We start from the raw sequence: 16,239 nt of genomic DNA on the forward strand, positions 1-16,239 counted from the left end.
TTTAATAATAGCTATATAAAGGCCTTTAAAGAGGTAAAAAATCGGCTTATCTCTTCCCCAATCCTTTATTACTATAACTTAGACCTTAAATTAATGCTAGAAATAGACGCCTCTAATAGGGTTATAGCGGGAATCCTATCGCAGTTATATCCAGATGGCGAATAGTACCCTATAGCTTTCTTCTTAAAGATAATAGACCCGGCTAAGTATAACTACGAAGTACATAATAAAGAAATACTAGCTATTATTTAATTACTCTTCTAATAGCGTGCAGAGCTTAAAGGTATAAACTCCTGAATTAAGATATATATAGATTATAAAGCCCTAAAGTACTTTATAACTATAAAGCAGCTTATAGGGCGATAAGCCTAGTAGGCCAAAATACTCTCTTAATTCTTCTTTATGATTATATATTATTTTAGCAAGTAAAACTTTAAGGCTAATGCCCTAACCCAAAGAGAATAAGACGTAGGACCTTAGAATAAGCTAAAGACCCAATATTAGACGCGCGCCCTCCTCTATCTAAAACAGCTTAACCCACAAATCCTTAAGAAGCTAGACTCCTAGTAAAATAAGCTAGCACTAATAAAGGAGTCCTTAAATAAGCTAATAGGGCTAATTAACCGCCTCCTAACTATAAACCGCACGGCTAATGCCTTAAGGGCCCTCTGCGAATAAGCTGTAAAAGGAGACCCCGATTTTAAAACGGAGGAAGGATTACTCCTATACTAGAAGCGGCTTATAGTCCCTAACATTAACAATCTATAGACTAAACTAATCCGCGAAGCTTATTACTAAGTCTCTATAGTATACCCTGGCAAAAACAAGACCCGTAAAATTATTAACTGCCACTACTACTAGCCGAGAATGGTTGTAGATATCGATTAATATATATAGAACTACAAAGACTACCAAAAAGCTATAATCCCACGGGATAAGACCCTAGGACTACTTAAGCCACTCCTAATACTAGAGCGCCCTTAGCAACATATCTCTATAGACTTCTATAAACTACCTAAGGACCGTAACGGATACGATATGGTTATAGTTATAGTTAACCGCTTTAGTAAACGCCCGTTCTTAATTCTATATTACAAGAACATTAATGCTAAAGAGGCAGCCCGGCTATATATCCATTACGTTTACCAAATCTACAAACTATTAGATACTATTATATCCAATTATAGGCTATAGTTTATATCGGCCTTCTAGAATAAGTTTACCTAAATCCTAGGCATTAAGCTAAAGCTTTCTATAGCTTATTACCCCCAAACAGACGGTTAGATAGAGATTGTAAATCAGTACCTAGACTAGAGGCTTAGGCCCTTTATTAACTATTTCCAGAACAACTAGTTTAAATTACTACCCTTAATAGACTACGCGCAAGCAACCCTACCCCACAACTCTATAGGGTTTGCCCCAATTCAGCTAGAAATGGAATACTTACCCCGTATAAGCTTTGACTGGAAAAGGCTAGAAGAACCCCAGACTATATAAGAGAAGCTATTCTATACTAAGGCCCAATAGTACGCTAAACAATTAGAGGAGGCCTAAATAGTAGCCCGCGAGAACCTAGAAAAAGCTTAGAGGTTAATGGAATAGTAGGCAAACAAACACCGTTAAGAGCCCGATTTTGCCCCTAGTAATATAGTCTAGGTCATAATAAGGAATTAGAGAACTAAACGACCCAGCCATAAGCTAGACTACTAGATGGCAGGACCGTATAAGGTTCTTAAGAAGATAGGTAACTTATACAAGATAAAGCTCCTAGACTCAATTTGGGTTTACCCTATTTTCTTACTAAATAAGTTACGGAAAGCTATAAACGACCTATTACCTAGACAAAAAAACGAGCCTTCCCTACTAGTTTAAGTAAACGGTAATAATAAATAGGAGGTTAACGAAATACTGGCCTATAAGATAGTACGGGGAGCACTAAAATACCATATCTAATAGAAGGGCTATAATCCTAACCCAACCTAGTACCCTACGTAAAACTTTATAGGCTGCCCCTAGAAGCTTAAAGAATTCTATAACTAATACCCTAATATACCTGGACCCCTAAAATACCTAAACGAATGAATAGAATGCTGGTATAATAAAGACGATAAGTTACTAAAAGAATATAGGGACAAAAACGCCCCAAAGCCCTAATATAGCTGTCTGCCAAATTCTGCCATATTCTGCCGTTTTCTGCTAGTACTATAAAATTTCAGATATCTAGGAACTTTAACCGCCGGTTAAAGTTATCTAATTGGTCAAATCCGTGCTAAGACTTTTAGCGGCTACTCTTTCTAGCCTAGTGCTTCCACTTAGCCCACAATTGCCCTTTGTACTTAGTTAGGACGGACTTATATCCCCTTTATCTCCTTATCTTATATTTTTATAATCCTACGTTTATAAGCCTAGTACTACCCTATTTTTTCTAACTAAGCCTAAGGGCAGGCTTTCTTTTAAAGAGGGGGGTAATGTAACGGCGCTATCGTACGTTACCTGCCAAATTTTACCATATTCTGCCGACCTGCGATTAGCCCGCCTAAAGCTAGCGCCTTAGCGGCTCACCCTATATATTTGTTTACATCGGTCCTAGCGACCCCTTTTCCTTCTCTTTAGCTTAGTATCTTCGTAATACAGCATTCGTTCAAGCTTCGGTTTAGAGGCATTTATTTAAGCCGTAACATATACCTTTAGTACATAGCCAGTCCGTTTACTAGTCTAAAAAAAAACTTTATATTTATAAGAACTATAACGGGTATAGAACGTTATTAAATCTTTAGATATAGGGTTTATCCTAATTCAGTAGAAAGCTTAATAGATATTAAGTTTAGTAAAGATTTTTGCCTAGCTTAGACGTATAAGGGTCTCGTTAATTAAAGGAATAGGGTACTAGTCCTTTTAAGTAATAGCGTTTAGCTTTTAATAGTTAATATAAAAACAAAGGCCTTTATTAGGCTTTTTTACAAATAGGATAGGGGAAGTAAAAGGGGCTTAACTTAGCTTAATAAACCCTTTATCTAGGTTATCAATTAAGTACTACTTTATTGCTTTTAACTTATCCATTAATTATTAGTAGAGGGGGCTATAGCCTAGCGAGTTATTAGCTTCTAATTAAATCTTATAATTATACATCTGGTAAGGGGGTAACTTATTTAAGGCCGCTTTTAAGAATATATCCTTATAATCTATATAAATAGTAGGAAAGAGGCGTTTAACTAGTTCCTTATTAGTTTCCTTAGCCGGCTTTTTCTCCCTATTATTAATAATTCGGTTAATCTTATATAGGCTTATTATAAAGACCTTATTGTCCTTCTAGTATATATTAAAGTAAAACACTATAGCGCTAATTGTGGTGATGTCTACTATAGGGGGTTTATATAATAATAGGGGTATATATAACTTTAGGGGCTTCTAGGGTACTAGCGTTATTATTACTCCTTTTAGCTCCTATTATATCTTTTAGAGGTTATCCCTTATATCCTATTAATACGTTCTTTTCTATACCGGTTAGATCTGCGCGACTTAGACATTATCTACATTACTTTCTATCCCGCTTCTGTATATAGAGTCCTCTTTAGACGTAACGCTTTAGGAGAGTATCTTTATTAGTATAGAGTTCTTTCCAGTTTCGCGGCGGGCGTCTTTTTAGGCAAAGGCTAGGTTACGGGCCTAGACATCCTACTAGTAGGTAGGGTCAGCCTTTACGGCTAGTATCTTATAATTAGTTCGAATTTCCCTAATAAATAAGGGTAGTTTTAGTCTATCCTCCGGCTAGATAAATTGTCTTTATTATATATTTAGCCAAATATTAAAATAGGACATCCATTTTCGGCTAAGGATTATATTATAGAACCCTAGGTCTAGGATGTAGAAAGGGATACTATATTAGCGTTATCTATTAAAAGCGATATATAACTTTAATACGTGGGTAACCGGCTAACCAGCTTAGCCGTTATAGCCTTTTACCTAGACAGGCTTCTCTAATTAGGTGGCTTTTATATTTAGAAATTTGGCAATATTATTTATATAGGTAGTATTTATAAAGGCGAAGCCATTTACTCTAGTATTAATAAGGGCGGTTATATTTACTCTATATCTATTTTAAGATACTATATATAGAATAGTAAAATGCTTCCCACCTATTAACTAACTAAGATTAATCTCTTTAAGATTAATAGGGTACCCTAGGGGGGAGTCTTTCCCTAGGGTTCTTCTTTTCCTAACTTATCAGACGTTTCTCCTTCCTCTATCTCCTTAATATCGCCTATATCCCTTAGCTCTGGGCAAGATAAAGTAAAGTAACCCTCCTTATTACAGTTATAGCACGTAGCCAAGGCGGGGTCAATTGGGGTATTACGACGAGTACCAGTTAAGGGCGTAGTACGTAGCTAGTCGGGCAAGGCTCGCCGGTGCGTAGTTGTGACCGCTTTTGGTGCAAGAGCAGTTGTAGCTTATCTTCCTACTCCGGCTCCTATAGGTGCGGCTAGCGAGTTCCGATCGCTACGTAGTCGCTTCTACTAATTAGGGTAGGTATTAATCCACTTTAGTTCTGTATCTAAAAATAGGCAATAAGCTATAAGTCTTTTATAGGTTAGTAGGTTATTTAAGGTTATAGCAATCTTTTCTTATAGCCGGATTATTAGCTTATTATATAGGTCCAAACGGTAGTTCTTAAGGGGAACCTAGCCTTCTCCCGTAAGGTATAGGAATTAAGTCTAAAATTTAGCAAAGGGTTAGTTTGGTTTTATTATTAGGCGATTATAATTATACTAGGTATCCTATACTTTATTTAGGTTAATATAAATAGCAGCTAGGTGCTATATTATCTTATTAATAGATATAAATTAGATAGGGGAATTGTCCTCAAACTTAGCTTAAAGGTGCCATTAGGCGTCCCCTATAGTTCGACCAAAGAGGTAGAGTATTTTAGCTTCTTTAGAAAGAAAATAGTTATAGTTAATATGGAGCTTTCCTCATACCTAAATCCTCTAATTCTTAAAGGTAGGGTCTATCCTATTAGACAGTGGTTAGGGGTTAGGAAGCTTAACAGACTTTAATTATTTTGTTATTATATCCGTACTCCCTAGTATATCATATTCGGTTAAGTAAATAGGACAACTAGGACTTCTGGAAGGGGGGGCTAAGCTTTATAGGGCCGTAAGGCTGTCTAGGATCTCTTATAGGGTCTCCTATATACTTTAAGCTTAGAGACAGTCGGCTTCCTAATTGGCCATTAGGGCACGAATCTATTTATATACGTCCATACTGTCATTATTATCCTCAATTTTAGATCCTAATTGAATCTCATATTCTTCTTAGGTTAGGGCAGCTCTTTTAAATAAGCTTACTTTAGGTGCCATCATTAGCTTTTTAGGGTTTATTAAAATTGTATAATTCGGTTTTAATTCCGGGGGTATAGGTCTAGTCCTATCTGGCTTATAGGGTGGGATATTATTAAGGCCTTCCCAGGCAATGTAGAGTTATTTTAGTGTCTAAGTATAGCGCGTTAACGCGTCGTTGCAGATAAAGTTTCTTATAGGGTGGGATATTATTAAGGCCTTCCTACGTAGGGTAGGGAGAGCTTAGTATAATGTTACAGCTTATATAAATGCCTCTGGACCAAAGCTTATAGAATACTATATTACGAAGATATTAAGCTAAGAAGAAGGGAAAAAGGGGTCGCTAGGACCGATATAAACAAATATATAGGGTAAGCCGCCAAGGCGCTAGCTCCAGGCGAGCCAATCGCGGGTCGGCAGAATATGGCAGAATTTAGCAGGTAACGTGCGATAGCGCCGTTACACGTATTACTAAGGCTATTTAGAATAGCTTTAAAGAGCTAAAGAAATTTAAATAAGAAGTGTTTAGAGTAAAGTCTTACTTTTTAGCAAAAGAGTAAGGATATAGGCGTCCTATAGATAACCTAGAATATCCTAAAGACCTAATTTTAGACCTAGAAAATAAGAATAACTTAGTTAATATGGCTTTTAGCGCTTCCCCGTTAACTAAGTATAGTTTTAAAGGCTATACTAAAGGCAAGAATAGGGCTGTTACGCCTTAAGGCATTAGGACTACTACTCTATACCTTAATCCTGGTATCCTTAATAATAAAGTAGTGCCTATAGAAGTCAACCGTAAACTAAAGGATCTAAGTAAGCCTAAGGAAGATAGCCCCCAGGATACTGCCCCTAAACGATTATTAATAGTTATTAATACTTTAGGAGACACCAATAAACCAGTAATATTATACCGCCTAACGCCTTCACCAATTTCGGAAAAAGGTGCTACTTTAGAAGAGTAGGCAATTAATTTTAGTATTCTAAAATCTCCCTTATAGAAGAAAATGTAAGCGGAAATAGATACTGTTTAAAGAAGAGTGTCTTTAAAACTTAAAGCTGGAGCTGTTAATATATAAAAGGATATAAGTGCGGAAATTAAGGTAGAGGACGTCGCAGATAAAGATAATAGGCAAAATATAGAGATAATGATTAAGGACGGAGTATAGGCTACTTTAGAGAAGTTAGGGGAGTATTAGGTATTAGATTGTCTTCTATTTTTTAGGCATTTATTACCTACTAAGAACATTATAAGGAAACGTTAGGGGATAACGTTTTAGGTAGAGGAGGTAATATAGTAGTATCAAATACCCTTAGTTATTTTGGGTTGTTTTTCTTTTTATATATAGGAGGTTTAGGGCTATATATATATAACGGAAGAAGCTTAGGTTCTGGCCTTACTAATAAACAATTTAATTCTTTTCTCCCCTCTACTTGTTCTTCTACCCTACTGGTATAATTAGCTAAAAGGTAGGAAGTATTAAAATTGCTTAACTATTAAAAAGTTAGTAAATATACTTCTAAAACGCCCTCTCTGGTTAACTCTAATATATATATAATTACCTATTTAGGTTAGAATTAAGAATCTAAACTAAATTAAAATCTACTTATATTTATCTAGATTTCGTATTAACCGTATTAAAGTATTATTAGAATAGCAATAGCTTACCTTACCCTTTATAACCGCGATAAGGACTAAAACCTCTTCCTCTTTCTTATATCTAGTGTGTTCTAAATATATTATATATTTAGGCTTTATAAGCTTAATAGACTATAATTCGCAGGCAATAGCACCTAAGTATTGCGCAAAGTAGGCTAGCGTGGGGGTAGGCTTAGAGAGAGTCGCGGTTATATAGCGGATATAGTAGCGACTAATATAGCGACACTAGTAGTAGCGGTAGATATAGCAGTATTAGACAGGAAGTTAATTAATAAAGTTTAACTCTAGCTCGGCGTCAAATTAACACTAGAAATCCTAAATATCGCATCTATACCCTATAAAGAAGGGTATAGTATACAATTATATTTAAGACCGGCTGCACGCAACTCCTACTATAGACTTTTAGATAGTAGATCTGCGTGCTCCCATTTGTTTATATAGTCATTAAGGCGTTTGCATATAGTAATTAGGTGGAATTAATATGCTATTTAATATAGCAGAGTATATAGAATGGCAACAGTATAATATATTAGAAATAGAGCAGATTTACTAATAGCTATAGGTACTGCTAATATCTAAGCCTATGTCTAAAGTCTCTTAAGAATATAATTCTTTTTGGCATCTAAATTTGCCCCCTTCTTATTATATATTTTACGTTCGGGCGTTCTTAACTAAAGTAAATAATTATAGCGACTACAGCAGGAGCCTTTATTAGTATTAGCAGCAACTAAAGCGTTAGGCTTAGCGAAATACTTATATAGTATTTCCTTAATACACTTGTGGTCGTTACATAGCTAGAAAAACTTATCTCCCATCTCTATACGCTTCTACTTATCTTCCTTTTTACCTCCCTACTTTAATTAGGTGGTATCGCTAGCTACATTAGGAAAAAAATTTACTAGCATTTAATTTTACTTTTTTACCATTTTAGCATTTTCTAGCATTTCTAGCATTTTTTAGCATTTAGCAGCTAAATGCGGCATTTATTACTAAGTACTAGCATTTAGCCGCCAAATGCCGCATTTATAATTAAGTATTAGCATTTAGCTGCTAAATGCTAGAAAATGCTAAAATGGCAGAAAAGTAAAATTAGATGCTAGTAAATTTTTTCCTAATATAGAGGCTCCGCATAAAGTTTAAAGTTCTGCACAAAGTTCCGTACGAAGCTCTGCGCGAAGCTTTACACAAAGCTCTGCACGAAGTTCTACACGAAGCTCTACACGAAGCTCTACACAAAGCTCTACACGAAGTTCTACACGAAGTTCTGCACGAAGCTCTACATGAAGCTCTACACGAAGCTCTACACGAAGTTCTACACGAAGTTCTGCACGAAGCTTTGCACAAGGCTCTACACGAGGCTCTACATGAGGCTCTACACAAAGCTCTATACGAAGCTCTGCACGAAGCTCTATACAAAGCTCTAACGGGTTAGCCACCCAGACGAGACAGCCACCCACTCGAGACAGTGCACGGACCAGAAAATCAAGATCAATTTGATATCAAAATCAATAACCCAAATCTATTACATAAATACACTATAATCCATTGGTAGTTCCTTCCAAACCTTCTTTGCAAAGATAATAACTCCTTATAATATAGCCCTCCTTTCCTTTGCTGTAGTCTCTTCCTGCTCCTTTTAAAGCTTTTCCTTGTTCTTCTTTTGAGCCTTAGCCACAGATAGAACTCGCGCCTTCCCATATGCAGCTTTTGTCTTACTGTAACGCTGCTTCTTCTGCTTTTTAAGAAGCTCTTAATTCGTTCGCTTAAGGATTATATTATCAGCTACCGTACTTAAGGTAAACTGCTGAATATTGTGTATAACTTCAGAATGAAAGGGTAATGCACCTTGTAAAAGCTGCCTAAATATAGCCGTAAGTTTCTTCTCTATGGAAGGAGACATAGGTATATCAAATCAATGGCCGTTCTTGTCCGTAAAGCTTATGCAAGGAGTCGTTAGCTAAGTCGTTGGCTAAGCTATTGGCTTAATCTTTTATAAAATAACTAAAGGATTAAACGGTAGAAGACCTGTTGCTTGCTATGCACTTGCTATATTCGTGGGTGATATAGCTTTATATCGTGCAGCTTGGTAATACTTAAGGAACTTAGGCTTAGTAATATTAACAGCTCTATAAAACGCAAAGTTGTAAAGGCGCTTTTTATAAGCTCTTGCCAAAGGACTAAATATACCAACATCTAGGGGTTAAAGTAGGTATGTCGAATGAGGTAGTAGACAGAGGGGGATAATCTTGTAAGTCTCGCAATACTTAGCGAACTGTATTAACACGTCGCTCTTATGTCCGTTAAGAATTAATAAGCGATAGATTCCTTAGAGTTATGGCTTTGTATATTAATTGAAGTATTTCAACCAATTAACTGCAATATCTAAATTTATCCACCCTGAATCGCTTACTTAAATAACTGTCTCGTGATCAAGTTCGGGTAATATCCAAGATCGTTATACTTGTTTCCCTTAAAATATAAGGTAGGGAGGTAATTGATATTGACCTCCCGATATACACTCAATAATAGACACCCAATCGCGATTGCCTGGCTCCGTAATAAAGGCTTAAGCCTCCAATTAAGGAATAAGCACCTTAACCTTATCGCCCACCCCCATCGCAATTCCTTTCTCATCCATATTATATTAATCGCTCGGGGGAATCGCGTACTTGGCAACGGTAGCTTTATAAAGGCTAAACCATTCCTTAATAATATTTAGATCCTTAGAATCCTTTCGCTTTTAATTAAGGCCTCGGGCAAATTAAGCTTAAAGCTCTAGGTGTCGGGCAAGGAAGTTTTTATACCAGTGTTGACCAAGCTCTAGAGGACACTTCTTTGCAATAAGGATACTTTTAGCCATAGATTCAAGGTGTTAAATTTGAGGTGGCCAACCCCAAGCTCCCATTATATTAATCCATTTAACTAGAGAGGACTCCTCAATAACCGAGAGCTTTTGAAGCTTTTGGTGATACTCCTTGCTTAATTGGCGGCCGTTACGACGGTGGTAAATAGAAGAAGGCGACAGGTTGTATATTTTGGCAAGCTCACGGCCAGATAGGTCAGGATTGGCTTCTAATAATTGAAGAACAATTTGCATACGATCTTCCTTGCTAAGCGATAGCGATTTGGGGGTGGTAGAGGACATGGTGGTGGTGTAGTAAAAGGAGTATTTTGATGTTTTGATTTTGATTTTGGTAGGGGGTCCGTGCACTGTCTCGAGTGGGTGGCTGTCTCGTCTGGGTGGCTAACCCGTTACACGAAGCTCTACACGAAGCTCTACACGAAGCTCTACACGAAGCTTTACACAAGGCTCTACACGAGGCTCTACACAAAGCTCTGCATATAGAGGCTCTGCACGAGGCTCTGCACGAAGCTCTACACGAAGCTCTACACAAGGCTCTGTACGAAGCTCTACACGAAGCTCTGCACAAAGCTCTATATAAAGCTCTACACGAAGCTCTGTATAAAGCTCTACGAAGCTCTACACAAAGCTCTACATATAGAGGCTCTGCACGAGGCTCTGCGCGAAGCTCTACACGAAGCTCTACACAAAGCCTTTGTGTGTGCGCGCGACACACTACTATCGGGTCCCCGCTATATTCCCGATAGCCTCTACACATGCCTCTGCCAAGTATACCCCCTATATACACCTAGGTAGCCACCTCATTTTTTACCCTTCCTTACATCCTCCCTACCTAGGAAGACACCAGAACGACAGCCAGCAGACGACCGTCGCCGGAGCCAGACGACCGTCGCCAGAGCTAGATGACCGTCAGAGCCAGACGACCGTCGTCAGAGCCAGACGACTGTCGCCGGAGCCAGATGACCCGTCGCCAGAGCTGGACGACCGTCGTCAGAGCCAGACGACCGTCGTCAGAGCCAGACGACCGTCGTCAGAGCTAGACGACCGTCGCCGGAGCCAGATGACCGTCGCCAGAGCTAGACGACCGTCGCCGGAGCCAGAATGACCGTCGCCAGAGCTGGACGACCGTCGTCAGAGCCAGACGACCGTCGCCGGAGCCAGATGACCGTCGCCAGAGCTGGACGACCGTCGTCAGAGCTAGACGGCCGTCGCCGGAGCCAGATGACCGTCGCCAGAGCTAGACGACCGTCAGAGCCAGACGACCGTCGTCATCGCCACACGACCGTCGCCAGAGCCACACGACAACCGTTCGAACGACCAGCCAGCGAACACGATAAACGATTCGATCGATCGATCGAATTAAGGTGACATAGACAGGTAGGCACAGATAGGTAGGCATAGACGGGTAGGTATAGACGACGGACAGACAGACAGGTAGGTTAGGTAGCAAGCAGGTAGGTAGGTAGGCAGGTAGGTAGGCAGGCAGACAGGTAGGTAGGCAGGCAGGCAGGCAGGCAGGTAGTAGTAGGTAGGTCAGTAGGTAGGCAGGTAGGTAGGTTGGTAGGTAAGCAGGTAGAAGAGAACCGTCGCTATATTATATTAAATTATCTAAAATAATATAATTTATTTTGCACCAACTGCGTAGGAAGAGTGAATGGTGTAAGGAGGGTATTATATATAGAATGCGCGAGGAGGGGCATTATATATTAATTGCGCATTAAGTGCAAAAATGCCGTAATTAGCTGCACTATATTATTAAATACAGCAGTATGCCGCACTGCATTATTAAATATAGCAGTATGCCGCACTGCATTGTTGAATATAGCAGTATGCCGCACTATATTATTAAATACAGCAGTACGCAGCAGTATGCCGCACTGCATTGTTGAATATAGCAGCTATGCCGCACTATATATTATAAATGCAGCAGTACGCAGCAGTATGCCGCACTGCCATTATTAAATGCAGCAGTATGCCGCCACTGCATTATTAAATACAGCAGTATGCCGCACCTTAGTCGATACCATACGCTACACGTTGTAGTGCGCGGAATGCGCATTTGGCCGCCAAATGCTGCCAAATGCTGTAAAAATGCTGGTAAATTTTTTCCTGACGTAGTAAGTTATCTAAGTTTATAGAGTCAACTAACGGTGATTAGGATTGGTGTAATGGTAACGGTTAAGAGGTAGAAGAAGGGTGGGATAATAATAATAATAATAATTCATTGCTTAACGTCCAATTTGGATCCCTATTGGGCCCACGCGGACTACTCCTTATTTACATATAGGGAGAAAACTCTATTTAAGAAAAATGAGAAAACCCCGTAATCTATCTCCCCGCCTTTTAGGACTCGCCTACTTAGCGCCTATAAGTCGCCTATAGTGCTCTACTACCTTACTATTTAACCTTTTTAGGAACCACTGCTACCGTAATAAGCCTACGGACGCGCTAGTATTATAAACTATTACTTTACTACTATAGAGTTACTAGGGGGCACCTATTACTTACCCCCTTACCTTCTATTACTATTTCCCTTATAACCCAGAACTAATTTAGTATATTTTAACTAATAAGCTACTAGGTAACCGCCTTAAGGCCTTTTTATATTAAGAGCAGTGTATTATAGTTCTTTATGCTAGCTGCTAAGAGCATTATTTCTTAATTAGTGTGTAGGGGGTATAGTAGTATTACGTGTTTTAGTGTCTGTCTTAGCCAGCTATATTTATATTTTGGGCTACCTACTAGGATACCTACCTAGTAAAGCCAATTTTTTAGTCCTATTATTCCTATTCTTAAGAGTATTGCTATTATATTTTCTGCCTTTATTAGGCCTTCTTAAAGCCCTTAGGTATTTACCCCCTATAGTATTAACTATACTATAGCTTAGGTTTATCTTGCCTAAGTTAGCCTCTATACCTTTAACTTATATTTACCTCTTTAGCGTTAGTCTAACCAGTATTATATTATAGTAGATGGTTTCCTAGCGTTCTTATATATTTTACTTTAGCTCCTTTCTCTATCTTACTATTATCTTTACTAACCTCTTACGCGTCTCCCTTTCTCCTCTATATAGGCCTAGGCCCTAAAGTGGTACTATTCTTCTTTTGCTTTTTTTACCTGTTTCTTTAATATCTCTTCCCTACTTTAGGGTTATTGGTTTATTCTCCTATAGGGTACCCTAGGGTCCCTCTATAGTTTACTTAGGCGTGTCTTAATATACTTTATAATATTAGAGTTACGTTTATTTTACGTCCTTTATATTATAGCGGCTTTAATATATAACTATAGGGGGGGAATATTGGATTCCTTCTTAAGTAGTACTATAGCCGTTCGCTTATACCCGCCTATAATACTCTAAAGGTAGGCTGTTTGGACCTTTTAAAGTGGTTTAAGAAGTAATTTAGGGGGGCCCTTTTTAGTTTCTTTAATGGCCTAAATACTAGATCTATATGTTATAGTTAGCCGGATAACTGCTATATATAGTAGGCGTAACCTCTAAAAGCATAGACCCTATATAGAATTAACAATCCTAAATAAAGCGATAAACTATGCTTAGCCTTTATAGGCCGCTTGCGCCGTATATACGCTCTACCGGAGCTTACTGTCTACCTATACTCCTAATACCCTTAGGCCCTAAACTAGTTAACCCCTAAAGCCTTAGATGCGAATTATATACTAGAGATCTATAGATTAGTTGCGTTTTCTTATAAAATGGATTAGCTAGTATTTCTTTAGTAAGAACTGGACTCTATAACGTTTTGCCTATTCTATATAAGTGTTATAGGCTTTCTCTAATATTCTATAATTCTCTACGGCTATTAGCCCGTATATAATTAGGTTTATATTATTAACAAAGCCTATTCCCTAGGTTGCCCCTTCCTTAAAGGAGTTAAGCAGGTTACTTATAAAGAAAAGGAAGAGTATAGGCGAGAGGGGTAATCCTTATAGTATTCCTGTTGTAACTGTAATAGGGGGGCTCTAGTATTCGCTAAAGACTAGTAATGTTTCTTTCTGGCCTATAAACCCTTAGATAAATTATATAATCTATTCTAAGAAGCCCTTTACCCTAAGGATATACAGGAGACGCTCGTGGGGTATATTATTGTAGGCACTACTAATATCTAAGCTAAGTATTAATACTATAAAGTCCTTTTGCATTACCTATGTGGATTTAATGGTAGTAGCGAGTAGCGTAAGTGCTAATAGTATTAAGCGGTTCTTTCTTGCCCCTATTTAGCTTTATAGTAATAAGGCGTATTCCTCTACTATATCTACTATATATTCCGCTATTACCCTTTTTAAGATCTTGCTAAGGGTGTTTTCTAAGGTAATAGGGCGGTAGCTTTCTGGGATTAAGTAATTTGCTTTACCTTTTTTTTATAGGATAACCGTTATTATAGATCTTCCGAGTTGTGGGTAGTAGCCTATAGTAAAGTATGCTCTAGCTATATCTATAAGCTAAGGTGCTATAAGTGGCCCATAGGTTTTTAGGGCCTTATTTAGAATCCTATCTAGTCCTAGTGCTATATTATTTAAAAGGCGGCTAATAGTCCTAGCTATTTCCTCTATTATTATGTCGCTATTAACCCGTAGGTAAGTCACTGGTATTTCGCCTATAATATTACTAAGGTCTACTAGAGCTAGTTAGGGAAAGAACCTTTCTATAAGGATCTTTGCCTTCTTATTATTGTCGTTTATAGCCTATAATTGTCCTGCTCTTTATAGGGGTAGTAGGTATAGGTCTTTTACTAGGCGCCCTGCCTTTTTCTTTACCTATTTTACTATAGCCTAAAGGCCCTTATTATAGGGGAGGCTTGGGTTAAAAGTATACTCGTTTATAAACCGTCTCTAGTTATTCTTTACTTCTTTTTTTAGGGTATTCTTTAGCTAGTTTCTTATGTCTTTATATTATCTCTTATCTTTAGGGTTATAGCTGCTTATATATTTCCTTCTTACTTATTGTTAGCTGGTAACTAGAACTGCGTATTATATAGACTATATATATCGCGTATAGGGGCCTGGTTTTAAGATCGGGCAGTGCTCTTCTAGCCTATTTTTAATTGCTACCTAAATCCTTTCTAGTCTTCGGTTGATTTCCTTAGGGGTAGCCAATAAGCCTTGCTTATTTAGTATTAGGTGGATTTCTTCTAGGTCTTAAAGTTGTTATTTAACTATATTAAGGAAACTGTTTATCTTAAGCTTCCTTATTACGTATCTTTTCCTATTTAGTTACGCTTTAGTATCTAGGTCTAGCTATATTTAGATAGGGATATAGTCTAAGGTAAGTGCCTATTCTTCTTTAGGGTTATACCTTTTAAGTCTCTANTATAGGCCTTTNTCNATAAATNTAAGGTTAATTATACTTNTAGCNGTGCCTNNTTGCNATNTAATTGCTCCTAGGGGGGTAGCTAGCTTAAGGCCCTAGATATCTATAGCTCTTAGTAGGCACTCTAACTGTTAATCTGCAGTAATATAGATACCCCCCTACTATAGGTAGTAGAGGTTTATATCTCTTAGTAGGATAAACTTTATACCTTTGGTTTCTAGTAAGCTTATTACTAATATAATATTCTCTATTTATAGGACCCCTTTAACCCTAAGGTTATACACATTAATAATTTATACCGGTCCCCTATATATTTAGATTGTTATAACTATAGTATCTGGGTTAACTACTTACTATAACTATAAGGACAGGCTAATAGCCTTACTGATTATAAAGCACACGTGTATAGCTGCTTTTGGTTTATATAGAAGCTAGAATTCTTAGGGGCAGTATATTAATTATATAAAGGTATTATAATACGGTTCTTATATAGCAAAGATATAGTATTTCTCTAAGTCTAAACTGTTTAGTAGGGGCCTTGCGAGGCGGTAGTTTATATTGCCGCAGTTATACTATATAATGGATAGGTAGCGGACCCCTGGTAAGGGTCCTTTGACTTTCCTTTATTTCTTACTTCTTCTATTTTTACTTTCTCTAAAATATTTGGAGCTTCTATCTCTTATGTCTATACCCTAGTTACTACTTATTTTATATAGAGCTTTTTATTCCCGTATCTTATATTCCTATTAGCGCTTCTATATCTAAATCTATTATTATTACCGGTTCTTCCCCTATTCTTACTAGTCGGCTATATACCCTTTATAGGTTGGCTATAAATGTTATATTTGCCGCATTAAGTCTAATTCTTAATTATCCTAGTCTTAAGCCTACTGTTGCTATCTATAGGGGTCTTCCTATGGGGCGTCCTCTCCCTTATGTCCCCTATAACCCTTATATCCCTAATCGGTCTAGTAATATTGTACGGCGTTGCTTCTAGCCCATTAAGGCTTAGGATGGCTGGCCTAGCCCTCTAGTATTAAAGGTAGGAAATGCTAGG

General features: G+C 37.8%; 1 protein-coding gene across 1 annotated transcript; it reads right to left on the minus strand.

Moving 5' to 3' along the window:
• Nucleotides 1–9,850: 9,850 nt before the first annotated feature.
• On the minus strand, nucleotides 9,851–10,250 carry K441DRAFT_65212 (uncharacterized protein). Its single transcript, XM_067647316.1, has one exon. It carries the CDS (start codon nucleotides 10,136–10,138, stop codon nucleotides 9,866–9,868), a length of 273 nt encoding a protein of 90 aa, XP_067505533.1. The 5' UTR covers nucleotides 10,139–10,250; the 3' UTR covers nucleotides 9,851–9,865.
• Nucleotides 10,251–16,239: the final 5,989 nt, after the last annotated feature.

The sequence above is a fragment of the Cenococcum geophilum genome (genome assembly GCF_001692895.1).
Source record: "Cenococcum geophilum 1.58 unplaced genomic scaffold K441scaffold_15, whole genome shotgun sequence".
NCBI classification, from domain to species: Eukaryota; Fungi; Ascomycota; class Dothideomycetes; order Gloniales; family Gloniaceae; genus Cenococcum; species Cenococcum geophilum.

Excerpts from the sequence above, each read along its gene's own strand:
- K441DRAFT_65212 (XM_067647316.1), bottom strand. The coding sequence starts at position 10,138 with ATGTCCTCTACCACCCCCAAATCGCTATCGCTTAGCAAGGAAGATCGT.